Here is a 15,247-nt window from a genome sequence, read left to right on the forward strand (position 1 = left end):
CTTCAGCAGGCTGTGGTTTGGGGAAAAGATGATACTGCATATGGATGAATCGTGTCACATCTCGTATTCATACAGTCCCAACTGAGCGTGTGAACAGACACAAACGAAATTCCTGTTCCACATTTTACAAGAAAGTTCAGCAGTAGAACTGTCTGTCATTGTAAATCAGTAAGAGAAGACTCCGCAGAGAGTTATAAGTGCTGTTTCTGACTGTTACAGGATTTTTTGTCGAGTATCTCAGGGCTCAGGAGTAGGGTAGCTGGTGTAACATACCTACATTTCCACTGTGTGGAAGAGAAATTTTGAATAGACAAAACAGATCTTTTACAATACAATAGTTTTTATAGTGTAAACTTTCAGAGGAAACTTTAAAAGAATTTTAAATTAAACCGTGCATTTCTTTAAATTTAGAAAGTACGTTCTGTGTCCTGAAAAGCAGGATGAATTTAACGTGTGCAGCATGTCACAAAACTCTGTCATTTCCTTGCCTCGTTTCCTCTTCCAAAGAAACCTGTGAGCTCCAGAAAAGGTATTTGTTAAAGCAGTTTGTGGTTTTTCTTTTTTTTTTTGAGAAGTACTCTGGATTTCTGATAGACAGACTGTCCTAGGGAAGAATCACCACCACTTAGCACCACTTGACTTTGCTTCTTGGGACTCTGAGCAAATGAGACAATTCATCTCACTGTGCAGCTAGTTGCATTTCTTACATGAAATTAATTACCACCGTTTGTCTTTCTCCCCCACCTGTATTTTTGTGACTAGTCTCTTTAAATTATCCCTTTACTGTCCTTCCGAGCTTTTCATACTTCATAAACTTTTTTAAAGCTTTCTCTGTTTTGAAACACTGATAAGTGAACACAATATTTCTGTTCTGTAGAGTTGATTCTTTTTGAATAATTCCCTGTCTCTGACATGTTACAGAAACATGTCCCTGTTGTTGATGGTCTGTGATCTATCGGTACCAGCCACTTCTGTGCAACAATCATGGAAACAATAAATGGGCTATTTCTAAGCATTTTTAATCCTTTGTGGCAGTCATTAAATGTTTGGGTTTTTCCTTTGTGGTATTAAAAAAATTATAGATAATTATATAGCATTTAGATACTACCTATATAGTTAGCAGTTACTCTTTGTCTTGTGGGTCATGTGTGCTTCGTGTGGTACCCGATCACGATTTTATTATTTATAAGTGCTAAGAGCATGCTTTTACCTGCCTGGGTCCATTGTGTTGTGAACACCTTGTAAAGCTTGCTCCAAGAGAAGGCCAGGTTGTATCAGAGACACACAAAACAGACTAAACTGGATTTCGAAAACTATGTGTGTTCTTTGAGGGGTCTTGCTGACGTCTTGCAAAAGGCACCGGCGCAAAGCACGGCTTATTGATCTTGCTTGTGAGCTTATTGGGAATATCGGTGCTTAAAGTGATCCAGAAAATGTGGTTTATCCAGCTAATAGAATGCAGATCCAGTCTGTAACTGCATTCACAGTGTTTTCTGGACAAGAAGTAATGGATCCGCTGGCATTCTTTTGAATACCTGGTTTTCTCTGTGTGTTCATTATCGGTGCTGCTAATGGTGTATGGGTGGCTCTCCTGCCACCTCCGGCACTGCCTAAAGCAGGCACATTCTTGTTATTCTTAAAGTGCGTTTTATTGCTGGGTGCTGCTGTTTGGGGAGTAGCAGGGCTGACTTACTGAGGTTTTCTAGCACTTTAAAAGACTTTCTTGCAAATTTTTTTGAAGTGCTCTTAACACTTGCTAGTTTTAGTAATATATAAAAACCTGAAAGGAAGGTGCAAAGAGGATAGAGCCAGGCTCTTTTTGGTGGTGCCCAGTGCCAGGACCAGAGGCCGTGGGCACAAGCTGAAGCACAGGCGGTTCTGGCTGAACATCAGGAAACACTTTTTCCCTGTGAAGTGTGACCAAACCCTGGCACAGGTTGCCCAGGGAGGTGTTTGAGTCTCCCTCCCTGCAGACAGTCAAAAGCCGCCTGGACACGGTCCTGGCAGCCGGCTCGGGGTGGCCCTGCTTGAGCAGGGGGTTGGATGAGGTGACCTCCAAAGGTCCCGTCCCACCTCATGCCTCCTGGGACTCTGTGGTTTATTGCCTACAGACAAACTGCCACCTCCAAGGTTCCCACGAAATGATCCAAGTGCTAAAGGGAAGTATGCTTTTCTGGTTTAGACGTGTCTGTTTTCATTCTTAAACTTGTATTTTTCAGCAAACGGTAATGGTTTAAGCTGCTGGTTGTTGAAAGGCAGGTCCTGCAGAATGGCTGGAGTTGCTTGGCAACGAGCGGGAGCAGGGAGGGAGGCAAGGAGGAAAGAGCAGCTTCCGAATCCATGAACAGCAGCATCCCCTCTGAAAGCACTGGCATGTGGAACAGGAGAGTTTCCGCAAAGACCTACAGCGTTTGGGAGCATTTCTCGGGGACATGAGGGAATATTGTGAATATTGGAACATGGAATGAAATTGTGGTTGCCTTTGAATTCTGCTACTTACAGTCAAAAATACTGAACTACGTAGGGACAGACACTTCTGCCTTTTCCCGCGAGGGAAAGGCCCTGCTGCCTGTGTCTGCTCTGGAATAGCAATGTAGGTTTGACAAGAAGCTTCACCTCCCTGTGAGGTCAAGCTGTATTTGTCAAGTGTTTTGATCAAATTAGCAACGTTGCTAAGGAAACTACTACCAGTCTCCTCCGCTCAGGTTTTTATTTGTTCTTTTCTGTGCTAAAAGCCACTTGCCAGTCCTTTTAGCATAACCAGCTAGAAGTAGACCTATGTAAGTCGTGGGTGTCAGGGGAAAAAAAGAAAACTGAAGTCAGAAGAGGTATACAAGAATCTCAGTTTTAAGGGCAGAAAGACAAAAGCTCTTAAAGCTGGGTAGCACTTTTCACCTGCAATTTGATCAGATTACCCATGTATCCATAGCATTAGAAGACGTGCACTCAGGAAATGTGGGAAAGAAGAACCTAAACTGATTACAAGTCTCAGAACATGCTAGGAAGTAATGACATGAGGTGAGAAAGTCCAAAGGGTCATGGAAGAACAGTTGGTTTTAGTACAATGAATAGTACAGGCGTGTGCATCAGTTTCTGTTCTCAGGATAAAGATGGGTGAGGAAAAAGATGGAGTGAGATGATCCTGCTGGGATGAACGTACATTCTGGCCTGCCTGGATTTTCTCCTTCCTTAGAAAGAATCTAAATGCTACAACTTCAGCCATGAAATTTCCTCTTTGATATTAACCGCTTGGCTGGAATTACAGCAATGACTCCGCTTCTGTTACGGGCATGCATAGGGCCATCCTGTACTAGTTCTAATCCCTTAATTTCCAGCATGCCCAGATAATAATACTTTCCTTCCCTTAATGTCTCTTCTTGGCTCTCTGTGTAGTATTGTGGATTCTTTGGAAAAAGTACTATTCTTAAAGATTTGGAAGGTGCCTCTTGCAGAGTTAGTTCCACCACTAATAAACAATAAATAACGTGCCCTGAAAAACAAGGCACAGTTTTAGTGCTCTGAGCTAGAAGGAGGTTTCCCCCCTCAACCTCAAGCTCCGTTCCTTTAGAATCTGCAGAAATATCCTTGCAGAGGAGGTGACTGAACCTGTCCTTCGGACGATGTCAGTCCCTCTGTGCCCAACAGGTGTCTCCACTGTGGCATGTGCAGATCCCCCGTTGTCACCGCCCTTGCGAGAGGGGCAGGTCAGGTGCCCGTTGTCCTGGTGTGGTGCGTGTGTTAGAGGTGATTTATTTGGCTCTTTGAATTTCTTACTTGAGACAGGAGATGGTGATGGAAGTCAGCACGGGAAAACTGGGAGAAGATCCTTCTCCAGAAGAGGACAGATAGCAAAAAGGGTACATTTTGGTAAATCCTTGCCTCCCAAGTATTACTTTGACCCACATCTTGACTGAATTACACTTGTCTCCATAGCAGCAGTAATTGTGCTTCCTACGGAAAAAGGGAGGGGGAAGTCATAATTAGAAGCAGGTCCCAAACACGATGTTTTCTGCTCAGAATCGTGTAATGAAAGAGCTGAAGCTTCTTAAGCCAATAACAGTCGCAATCAACAGTTCAAAAGCAACACCTTCCTTGGTAAGACACAGTTAAAATTTAGGATGTATTTCCTATCCGATAAACTACAGAAATACAGATTTTGCCATAAGGCTATCATAAATATTTCACAGGCACATTACATTTAAATAACACTTTTCTTGATAAATGCAGTTACTAGCCAGAAAATTTTTTTTTGTGACTGAAACTTTCATCCTTAGGCTTCTTGATGTGGAAGTTCCCCATCTCTGGCTTGCAGGGTGCTCCATATAAATAGCTTTTTCCTTGCAAATAAAGAAAGATTTGGGCCCCAATAATGTTTTCTGAAAATTTTAGCATATAGATGTGTGTGCCCATGAAGACTCAGAGTGCTGTTTAATTACTTCTTCCCCGTGTTTTGTTGTTGTTTGTCCCTGCAGCAGATGAGTTTGAATGGTTATTCTGTTAAAATTACTTGCCCTTGTGTGGACAGAATTCTTTCTAGTTCCTCATGTGGAGACCTGGAAATTATTTATGTGTTCTACGTGCATCTTGTTTGAAGCGTTGGCCATGGAGCATGCTGGGTTTAGTGGCGATGGAGTTGACTTTCTTCATAGTGAACCGTACGGTGCTTTGTTTTAGATTTGTGACCAAAACAGTGTTAATAACACACAAACGTCTCAGTGTTGCTGAACCATGACTACACAGCATTAAGGCCACCTTTTGTTTCTCCCTGTGGTAGTGCTTGTTTCCTTTCCTATCATACATATAGATAGAGTAGAAGTAGTACTTAGATGTGCGTGCATAAATAGTTACGGTCACAATCGAGGTGCCAACAGAGATTCTCTTGCTACGCTGTGAAAGGAAAGATGATGAAACAGGACTGTATGCCGTTCTCTCTTTTTAATTTCTTTTCCTTCTACAAGGCATGGAGTAGGGCTCTCATTTGGAATACCAAAGGGTAGGGTAGAGAACAATGCAGTGTTTTGCCATTCATTTCCCAAAGGGTGTGAAATGGATGGAGTTTTATCAAAAGACTTGGTCCATTAGTTAAAAGAGACCTGCCTAATTCTACAGCAAAAGCCCCAAATGAGGTAGAAAATATGGACGTGCATTTGCCTGCCCTCCAAAGATGAGTGGGTTTATTTTCCGTACACATTCCTGGTTTACCCATCGGCACTGTAGGCAGATCTTTGGTGGGAATAGTTGCTGTGTTCCTGCTGGTCAGTGGTCTGTGTTACAGACCGTGGAATGGTTTGGGTTGGAAGGGACCTTTGAAGGTCATCTAGTCAACCCCCCTGGTATTGGGCAAATACCACTCCAAGCTAGATTTGCTTTCCGAAGAAAATATTTACAAACGAGTGCCTGGCAGCCAGGGTGATGAATCACAAGGAGAGCAACATGCAATGCCGTGTCCTGCGTTCCCTCTGACCAGTGTGGGAGACAGTCCGTTCCCTCAGTCCTAGCTCAGTATCGGTACTTGAGAGGGGCCTCCATATCACAAGATTACCCTAATCTTATATTAAACTATTTGATCATTTCATGGTACCGCTGAATAATTTGTAATTAGTAACAGGCACCTGTTACTAATTTGGCCTCAGATAATTTGGCCCGTGTGCCCACCTACCCGCCTTGCCCCTCCAGCTTCATGAATCCAGTTGCCGGTAATGAATGCCGTAGGCTTTTTCCTTATCTTCAGCTCAGTTCTGCATCTCTTTGAACTAAATCATGCTACAACTCTCTAATTAGTCTTAAGCAACCAGTTTTTCTCAGCTGTTTCCCCTGTCAGAAGTGGTATTTTCCAGATAAGTGTATCCTCATTTTTCAAAGCCCTCTCCTTGCTTTTTCAGCCCGGATTATACTTCTGTGAAAAGAGCTTTTTCTGCTTGACTAAACAAAGTATTTTCTGAAGTGATTTTCAGTCTTTTGAAGAGAGTCAGCTGCTGAGACGTGAACCCCAGGTAACCTAATAATGAAAATAATCCATGCTACTGCTATACAGCATAGGACAATCAATCTTTGTTATCAGGAGAACAGGGTGAAATGCTATAGTCCAGTAGCACAAGGCAACGGGAACCAAAGGTAGGTGGCCCAGAAGACCGGCATAATATGCAAAACCTTTGTAGACCTTGGGTTGTCTCCTAGCCTGCCGCGTTCTTGCCCTTCGCTGTGTGCTCTCTGTGACGTCTGTACCACGATAATGCTGAGGGACCCCAGCGCCTCTACTTGAACTTCAGGCTTCTCCCTTCCTAAATAAGAAAGGAACGGCAGATTGTGCATCCAAAGCACCTTTAGTGTGGAGGTTGGAAGTAAAATTTGATTGTAAGTTGCACAAGAACTTGCCATAAATTAACGTCTAGAGATGAGTTAGCATTTGCTGTTTTTTGGTAATCTAGAGAAGTGAGACTCTTTTCAGAACTCCAGTACACCGGTTCCTACGCTTCAAGGGAATTCCTTTCTCCCAGACCAGGAAACCTTTCCGAAATACTTTCTCCCTTTGGTAGCCCACTCCTGCTCAGCAGCTGCCGTAGCTCAGATCAAGTGTGCAGTGTCTGATCTTTAAACAATTGCAAGGTGCCGTGTGTGCGTTCGGCGTGCCGGGCTGAGGCAGACGAAGCAATAGGCGCAGAGTCGTTGTAATGAATTGAAAGCTGCTTTAATAAAATCAGAAATAAAAGGATTTGATTTTATTATGCTTCATGAATTTGCCAAGGGACTTGGCTATTAGGAGCTTGATCTCCATCCCTCTTGCTGTGTTGGTGTATTGTTAACTGTTAAAATGCCGGCACCTTTCCGACTCCAGTGAGCTCACAGGAGTGTTCAGCGTAAGACCGAGTGGTTACTCTAAATCATGTACCTGCTGAATAACTATCCAATTTACCTGCTTGCTAAGCTGTAGAATGACACAATAAATGGAATTCTCCTAGACTTTGGAGAGCTGAACTTGCAGTCTGCTCACCAAGCCATCTCCAACAGGACTTTTTTCTACTTGCAGTAGATGTGATTGCTTTTAGGCGATGCATTTTGGTTGAGTAGAGGGAATTTCAAGGTGTAACAACAGAATTAGAACGTAAAAGTTATTAAAAATGAAGGCTTATGCAAGAAGGGAGATAGCGCATCAAATAGTTCTAGGTTCTTGCCGAAGATTAATTTGAAAAAGACAATTTAAAGGATTTTTTTTCATTGAGTTGTAAGATTGAGGTCTAATATCAGATATGGCTTAATAACACACAGTTTTCTTCTATGTTAGTCAACATCTTTAGGATAAAAGGAACTATTTGGTATTTGGCACAATATACTGGACTGTCAGATCCTCAGTCCAAATTTTAAAATACCAGTAAATCAGGGAAAGAAAAAAAAAAAAGGTACTGGTGTAGCCAGTCATTTTGCTGGATGGTTTTGTGCCAACCAGCCAAAATGCTGACCATTATTCAGTCATAAATATTGAAAGGAATAAAATTTGTTTATTCCTTATTGATGTGTGTTTGGCAGAGAAAACTCTGTTCGCCGGGAGCTCCTGTGACGGTGCCCAGAAGCCTGGACCATTCCCTCAGCATGGACTCACAGTACCGTTTCTCAGGGAGGAGAGATGTCATGACCTGTGCCAGGCTCCATGAATGGGGGATGATTCCGTACGGGAAACGATGGCCCGTGGCTCTCCCGACACAGTGGTATTTTGAGCCAGGGATGCTGTTGGGGCGAGCTGGTTCTTACTTTTTCAGCCATTTCACCTTTAATGAACTGTTTACCTTTGAGGGACCAACATTATCTTCTGCTTCGTGTTCATGTTATCGCACAACTTGTCCACTGATTCAGACTGAACTTCACAAAGCACTAGCACTTGAATTTTCTTGGCTTTGCTCATTACTGGAGAAAATTAATTGGTTCCCTTTGAAATGGTCATGAGGATTCCATTCTCTGATGGAGGAGATGGAAGCTGCCTGCATAAGAGGATGGTTTCAGCATTTTCTGGCAATTGAATCACTACGTACTGAGTGGCTTTCCAACCTGAGAAACTGAGACCTTAAAAACAAACCCCAAAATCATACTGCATTTTCTTTAATCTTAAAGAAGTTAGATAACTCTCTGACTTTGAAAGAGTGAAGAATGTTTGCCATTTCCTTCAGATGCCAGGCATTTATACTGCCTTTATTCTGGATATTTTCTATGGCTTTGAAAATAGTGCCAACATTATTTCTTTTTTCAACAGCAGGAAAAAAAAAAAGAAGTTTAAATATAGCAGAAATGCCAATCACTGGGGTAAGAATTAAGATGAGGAGTGCAGCAGCTCACTCCCTTTTGTGACAGGTGTATACGCACAGCTCCTGCTTTGCTTCCTGTTAATTATCTTTACTCGGGAAGAATTTCAAAAACCTCCTGTTGATCATGTCAAAACAACACATTTTGCAATCTGTCCGTGAATTAAATTAAGCTTCTTTCTGACAGCGTCGTGGTAAATGGCATTGTCTGATTCTGAGCGTTCATTTTCTTTACTGGGGCACCGGCTCTGCCGTGTACAGAACTCTTCAGAACTGTCCCTGCAATTGACAATTAAATCAATGCATTGATTTATGGAAATCCCTGCGTTTCAGGGCACACGGCTCTGCTGTTGGACTAAGAGAAGGGCAGAGCTCCGTGATACGCTCGCTCTGATGAGCGAAACCAGATGGAGTTCCTTTTCTGCACTGCCACACCTATTCTTTCCTGTCCCTACTGCTTTTCAAAGCTCTGCTTTTCATTTGCATCTTCTCGGCGATGTAATTTGCAGCACGCTGCCGCGCGTACTGCCCGGAATCCAGAGGAAGGTGCGTGAACAGAAGCAGAGGACTGGGAGCAGGTGTTTGAGGGCAGTGCTGGACAGGATGGAAACTACTTTGGGTGCTTTAGGTGAGCGAGGCTGATGTGTTCTGGAAGCCTGAGCTTTGTCTTCGTTCCAGAATAGGTGCAGCCCTTGTGGAAGGGACACAACCCCTGACTACAGGGGCTTGGAGTTGAAACACCTGCTATGAGCTACCTGCTCTTGCCTCCGCGTGATCTCAGGGACACCAGCCCTCAGGACGGAGGAACTGCAGGGAGAAGACCCTGACCATTACACTTCCAAGGGACCTAGTACTCAATATTTATCGATCTAAGTTTTGATACTACGTTTGCCATTAAATTTATTGTTTTCCTCCGAGATGCTGCACTGTTGCTCATTCATCATAGCAATGAAAACTATGACTCTGCACCGCTTCTTAATACAAACCCCAGTTACATTGTGGTGTGTTCATATATTAAGGATTTTTAACACTCCTGAGACTCTGTTCATTTTCTAGAGACTAGTCTCAGAACAGTACCAAGAGGGGAAAGAAAAGGCAGAGCAGATGTCTCTGAGAGGAGAAAAAGTTGCATGTCAGTAAAATAAATAATGCAATTACCAGGGAGAAAAGCCAGAGCTTCTTAGAATCGAATCTTAGGTCCTACAGCAGGATGTTGGTAATAATGCACTTTATGGACCACATTTTGAATCTTGCACCATCTTATTCAGATAAAGCAAAGCTCAGGATTGAGAAATTGGATTGTTCTCAGCCTAACAAGTTTTACAGGCCCTGTACAACAGCAGTATACTGTAACGGTAGTATATGGCAGCTCAAGAACTTATAGTTTCTCAATTTGATGGATATAAAAGATGTACTAAGAATTTTGCTTCAGGCCCCAGTGAATTCTGCACAGGTGCTGGGATTGGTATGTCTCCTTTGGTTTTCTTCCACTGTAATGCACAAAGTGCTCCAGCCACATGGAGGGAAGGTTGTATTTCCCTCAATGCACGCGAGACAACGCAGGGTGACGGGAGAAACCGATGCACTGAACAGGAAATTACATGGAAAAATCGAGTTTAGTCCTAGTTCATTTATCCCTTTCCCCTGGACGTGGGCTGAAAGAACAGGCTTTTCTCCCCAAAATAATATCCTCTGCTGCCCGCTCTATAGGTCAGATTTTTATATTGTGTGGCGAGCACCACACCACAGGGCGACTTTGGTCCTGTCGTTGCTTTGTCTGTTTGGCTTTAATATGTGGTGAGACTTGCAGCTTTTCTGTGGGTGATCTCAGCCTTTCGAGTATTGCCTAAAAAGATACTTCCAAGAACCGAAACACTCTTTCTTCTGGTGAACCCCAAGCTTTTGCATTTTGGAGCATCATGATTAAACCCCATTCTGGACTGCTTTAAACCACCGTCTTGGATTCTACTCTGGGGAGAAAAAAAAAAAGTACCTGTGAGGGAGGACAGTGTTATTTTGCCGGGACGTGAAGGGGTTTGACATCACACGCATGCCGCTAGTGGAAAAAGCCAAACCTCTTGAACTGGGTTTTCTTGCAATTTGTGGCAAAAAAAAGTAATAAAAAATGAGACGAGTAGAAGCTTTACTGACTAACCCAACACCCCGCATTTCACCTCTTCTTTAGAACGCGGAGGTGCCGGGGAGCCCACGCTGCCAAACCCGAGCCGCCACCCCAGGACCCGCTGCCCCCCCCCACCCCGGTTCGAAGCGGGGCGCCACGGCGCCCGGCGGCACCCACCGCTCCTTCCCCCGCCTCCGTTTTTCCTCGGTTCATCCCGTCCGCACCTCTGCGGCCCCGGTATCCCCCCCGGGAGCCCGAGAGGGCGGCGGGGGGCGGCGCTGGGTGCTGCCGGCGGAGGGGGGGGGCCAGCCGGGGCGCGGGGCGGGGCGCGGGGCGGGGCGGAGGCGGCGGCAGGACCCGGGGGCTCCCGGCGGTGCTGGGGGGGGGCGGCGGGCTCTGCCGGCGCCCGCGCCCCTCTCTGCCTCCGTGCGCGGCGGAGCCGGGCCCGGGCCGGGCCCCCACACTCGGCGCAGGGCGATCCGCGCACGATGCGCCCGGGAGCCGCGGGTCCCTGCGGGCCGCGGGCGTGAGCGGTGCTGGCGGGGCGCGACGGGGCCGGCTGGGGAGAGCCCCCGCTCCTATGGCCGGCGCGGCGGGGCCGGCTCCTCTCCGGCGGGCGCGGCGGGGCGCGGCGCGGGCCTGGCGGCGGGGCCGGGCAGCATGAGCGCCGGCTGCCGCCCCGCTGCGCTCGCCGCCGGCACCCAAGCGCGACCTTGATGCTCCGCGTCGCCGCTCTACAAATATGATGAAATGGCAGCCCCGGAAGAAGGTGGGTGGCGAGGCGGGGCAGGGCCCGCCGCCGGCGACCCCCTCCCGGTCCCGGTTCCCGTCGCGGGGCCGGCCCGTGTGTCGTCCCCCCCCCCACCCCCCCGGCGGCGTCGCGGGAGGCGTCGCCAACTTTTCCTTTCCCCTCGGGCGGTTGTCGCCGCCCGCCCCGCCCGGGACGCCGAGGGGAAGCGGCGGCGGGGCGCGGCCGAGGGGCCCGAGCCGGGCCGCGGGGCCGCCGTCCCCTCGGCTGGGCCCCGGCGGGGCGCGGGCGGTCAGTCCGGTGGTCGGGCCGGCTCCTAACATGGCTGCTGGGCCAGAGCGGCGGCGGCGGCGGGACGTGGCGGGCCGGGGCGAGCGGGGCGCGGGCGCGGTGGCCCGGCGGCGGCTCCGGTACCGTCCCGCCGGGCAGGACGCTCTCCTCCCAGGGCGCTTGGCAGCGCTTTTTATTGACATTCTTTTGAGGGAAAATCGAGCAAACGGAGTGTGCTGTGCCGCCCCTCCTCGGCACTGACCCCTTGCTCCTGGCAGCTGCGGGCTATTATACTTTTTTATTTTTCTTTTTCCTTTTATTTTTTTTTTTCTTTTGGAAAAACCTGCTTGAACCAGCAGGGCTCCTTCTTTCTTTGTAGCATGATGTGTGATACTGTGTTTTACATCAGGGAAGAAATAGAAATCATATGTGAAATGCATGAGAGCGTCTCTTGCTTGGAGTGCTCGACATGGAAATAAATGGTGCTTCGGAGTGTCCTGACGGGAGCGTGTGTTCCCGCCGCATCCCTGGGTAATCCGTCAGGCTTTGTGTCACTGATACCTCATCTCTTTTCAGCTGTTCTGAAGCTCTTCCTTTAATTTTCTTTTTTTTCCAAGCAGGCAATTGCTTCTAGTGAGAGGAGTTCTTATTTCAAATCGTTGTGTCTTCAGCAGGATAAGCAGATGACAGGCAAGCTCGTTGGGAGCGTCTGTGCATTTTTCAAGCCCCTCTGTGCCTCCTTTCAAACTGGTTTTAAGATGTCTACAAGCTATAGATTTTTTAAATGTCTGTTTTTACTATTTTCAACTGAATGTGCAGTCACTCCTGTGGTTATGGCTGTGGAAACCCCTCCAGGCCATGGTTACAGCAGTATCGACTGAACCACTGAAATATTATTCTTGGCTGCTGGCTGGACTCCTCGGCTCTGGAAGATTCCGTTCCGAGTGTCAGGATTCACTCTGCAGTATTGGCTCACCCGCTTATGCTTAAATCACGATGTCAGATGGCTATTTTTTTTTCTCTGCATTATCGTCTGTGTCCAAATCGAGGTGATTTTGGGCATCCAAGTTTGATGGTGCAGTGGTACCAAAGATAGCTGAATTCCTCTGAACTGTCAAGCATCTTACTAGTCTGAGCAAAAACCAGTCCCTGCTCCTGCTATGATGTGATGGAAACTATGTTCGTGTTGGAATAGGTTCTGTTTTCTACTGTAGTACCAGTAAAATCTCAGCAGAGGTTATTTTGTCAGTGTTGCCAGCAGACTCACGTGAGAGCAGCCGGGATTTCTGCTGGCCGGGCCGGGGTGCCTTTGTGGTGTTGCCGTCATGTGCTTTACAGAGCGGTTTCAAGAAAATGACTCATGCAGACTGCTGGAGAAGGCACTGCTGCTCCGTTTCTTAATAGGACGCAAAATGAGAAAGACAGTGTAGTAGCTAGCGTTCCCGAGGCCCTGAGTCCTTTATAGCCATCGGTTGTTTCTGAAAGTGCCTTCTGAGAAGTGATTTGTCTGCCTCTTGTCCGTTAAAATACCCAAATATAAGAGCTGTCAGCTCTATTGAATGAGGAGCCTTGATTGATTTATTAGATTTGTACTCATTTTCTTTTGCTTTGCCCACTTTTTTTATTGTTATTAAATGGTTAGGGTGCTTTTTTTCATTGCGGGATTTTTGCTGTTAACCACTGTTAAGCCGTGCAGCGTAGGATGGCGTGCAGTTTATTAGTCCTGTGTGTAAACCTGGGGTAAGCTCCTTTGTTTGGTGATGCTGAGATACAACTATCGGCTGTAGCGTGTAAGGCATTACCTTGCCTTCAGCTAATGAAAAAAAGAGTTTGCATGTGACTGAAATATTTTTTTTCTGTTGTAAACCGCGTATATTTTTTCTAAGTTTAGAAAATTACTAAATTTTTCCACAAGCACCAGCACTAATAAAGATTCTTTCCCTGTGGTCTTCCGCGACTTGCCTCTGGCTCTGTTTCCCTTCGGGTTCCCCCTGTATCTCCGCCCAGCAGGTGGCTGGTTCCCAGCAGGGTTCATGTTGGTGGCCCAGGTGGCCACTGCCACTGAAACGTGTTTCTCTGTTGAATGGTCAGCGGGCCCAAAAGCTGCCAGAGCTGGGGTGGGCGGGTGGGTGGCCGCAGTGCGCGGTGTGAGCCCGTTTCCTTGGGAAGCCAGGCTGAAATTCAAGCATAAGTGGGTCAAGGTGAGCAGAACTGCACCAACAGACTCTCAGGAGGCTAGTAATTAAATTATGCATGATCTGGATACAGATATGGTTGATGCATTATATTGATTATATTCTTTGAAAAGCGTAAAATTAGCCATGTTAATATGTTGAGTGGCTCAGGCTGCAGGAATTGCGTCTTTCTTTCCAGTCCATTCCTTATCACAACCTCTCTGTGAAGCTTCCTTCGGCCTCAGGGTACAGTTTGCCGGCAGGATGAGGTGCCACCTGTGCTGTCCTAGGGATGCTGGCCCAGTGGCTCCCTGGCGATGGGACCAGTCTGCGCTGTGCTGCTCTTTGCTGGATCTCATCGCCCCGGGCGCCCCTCGGGCTGCTCTGACCCGTCCTTGACTTGGATGTGCTGCAGCCTCTCGGCTGAGGGAAGAAGGGAACGGCTTGGATGGTGGCATGTTCTTGTTTGCTAATGCAGATGCTTTTATCTGTGAATAATAATAATAAAGCCATTATACTTGTGATCACATAATGGGATGCTGGAGTTCAGGTGAGAGAGCACTTTTTTCAAAATATTGAAGCCAGCGAGCTGAAAAAAGTAGCGCTTCAGGTTTATTTAATGTACCTTGTGCGTTATGCAGGGCAAAGTGGTAATTTTTGCCTGCTTAAGGAGCCTGATAACAGAAACCGTTTTACATAGGAAAAAAATTGCACATAGGAGTCATTTGCTACTCAGTTATGATAATTAAATACTGGACAAAACCTGAAATCACTGACTGTGTCAGGTGCAGATTTCGTGGAGGATTCAATAAATCATTAATAGCAACACAGTGATGAACTGCAATATCCCTTCGTTACTGACATGCAAAAGTTATGTTTATTTACCAAGAGCATCTCAGGAAGAGGGTTCCTTCATGTGTACTAACTCCTCGAGAAACAAATTGCTTTTTTCAGTTTTCGTGCAGTACAGAAAAAAATATGCTCGTAGTAAATTCATGCAAATCTTGTTATATTTCTGCCATAACATATTCTCTCTGAGATCTGTATTGGGTTTTTTTGAAGTCTGGATCTATAGTATTATGATACGTCTAACTCCTCTGTTAGGATTTTAAATTACGTGCTGTGACTGGGCATTTCAGCTTGGTCACTGTCATTTTTAAAAAGCGTAACAGTAGGATCCAAAAGCTCAGGGTTTGTTTTGTTTTTTGTTTTTTGGGGGTTTCCTTTTAGTCTGTACCCGTGCCCCACGATTCGTGGCTCCATCTGTCCATGCTGCTACTTAACCTGGGGGTGCACATCCACTCCTGCGCGGACGGAGGGGAACCGTTTCCTCCCTGTGCGGAAGCGGAGTCTGACGAGAAGGTGTTTGGGTTCATCAGACAGTCTCTGTTAATTTCATTAGGAGCAACAGAGTATCCTTTTCGTGGCCTTATTCTTCTCAGTAATGGTTCCTGCGTGGCCTATTATGCAGAAGCGCTGTTGGGAAAATACGGTGAATGCAACGTGTGTCGTATGGCTTGTGAAATGTCAGAGGGTGTGGAGCTGAACGGGCTGATTCCCAGGCGGGCTGCCTCTGTAGGAGTAACCTCTTCCCTCCCTGTTGGTTGGTGAAACGAGTGTGCTCCAGAGCAGAAAAGGACTG

At 46.5% G+C, this 15,247-nt stretch overlaps 1 protein-coding gene across 2 annotated transcripts in view; it reads left to right on the forward strand.

Moving 5' to 3' along the window:
* Window positions 1-15,247, forward strand: part of TTC28 (tetratricopeptide repeat domain 28) — a 171,550-nt gene that overhangs the window by 43,385 nt on the left and 112,918 nt on the right. Inside the window, exon 1 of one of the 2 annotated variants that reach the window (XM_063350763.1) lies at window positions 10,763-11,182. The exons of the other annotated variant lie outside the window; for it this stretch is intronic. Within the exon in view, the coding sequence (XP_063206833.1) occupies window positions 11,156-11,182 (27 nt within the window). The 5' untranslated portion in view covers window positions 10,763-11,155. Of the gene's footprint in view, window positions 1-10,762; window positions 11,183-15,247 lie in introns of those variants that run through there. 2 annotated transcript variants of the gene reach the window in all.

This window comes from Chroicocephalus ridibundus, chromosome 13 (assembly GCF_963924245.1).
Source record: "Chroicocephalus ridibundus chromosome 13, bChrRid1.1, whole genome shotgun sequence".
NCBI lineage: Eukaryota > Metazoa > Chordata > Aves > Charadriiformes > Laridae > Chroicocephalus > Chroicocephalus ridibundus.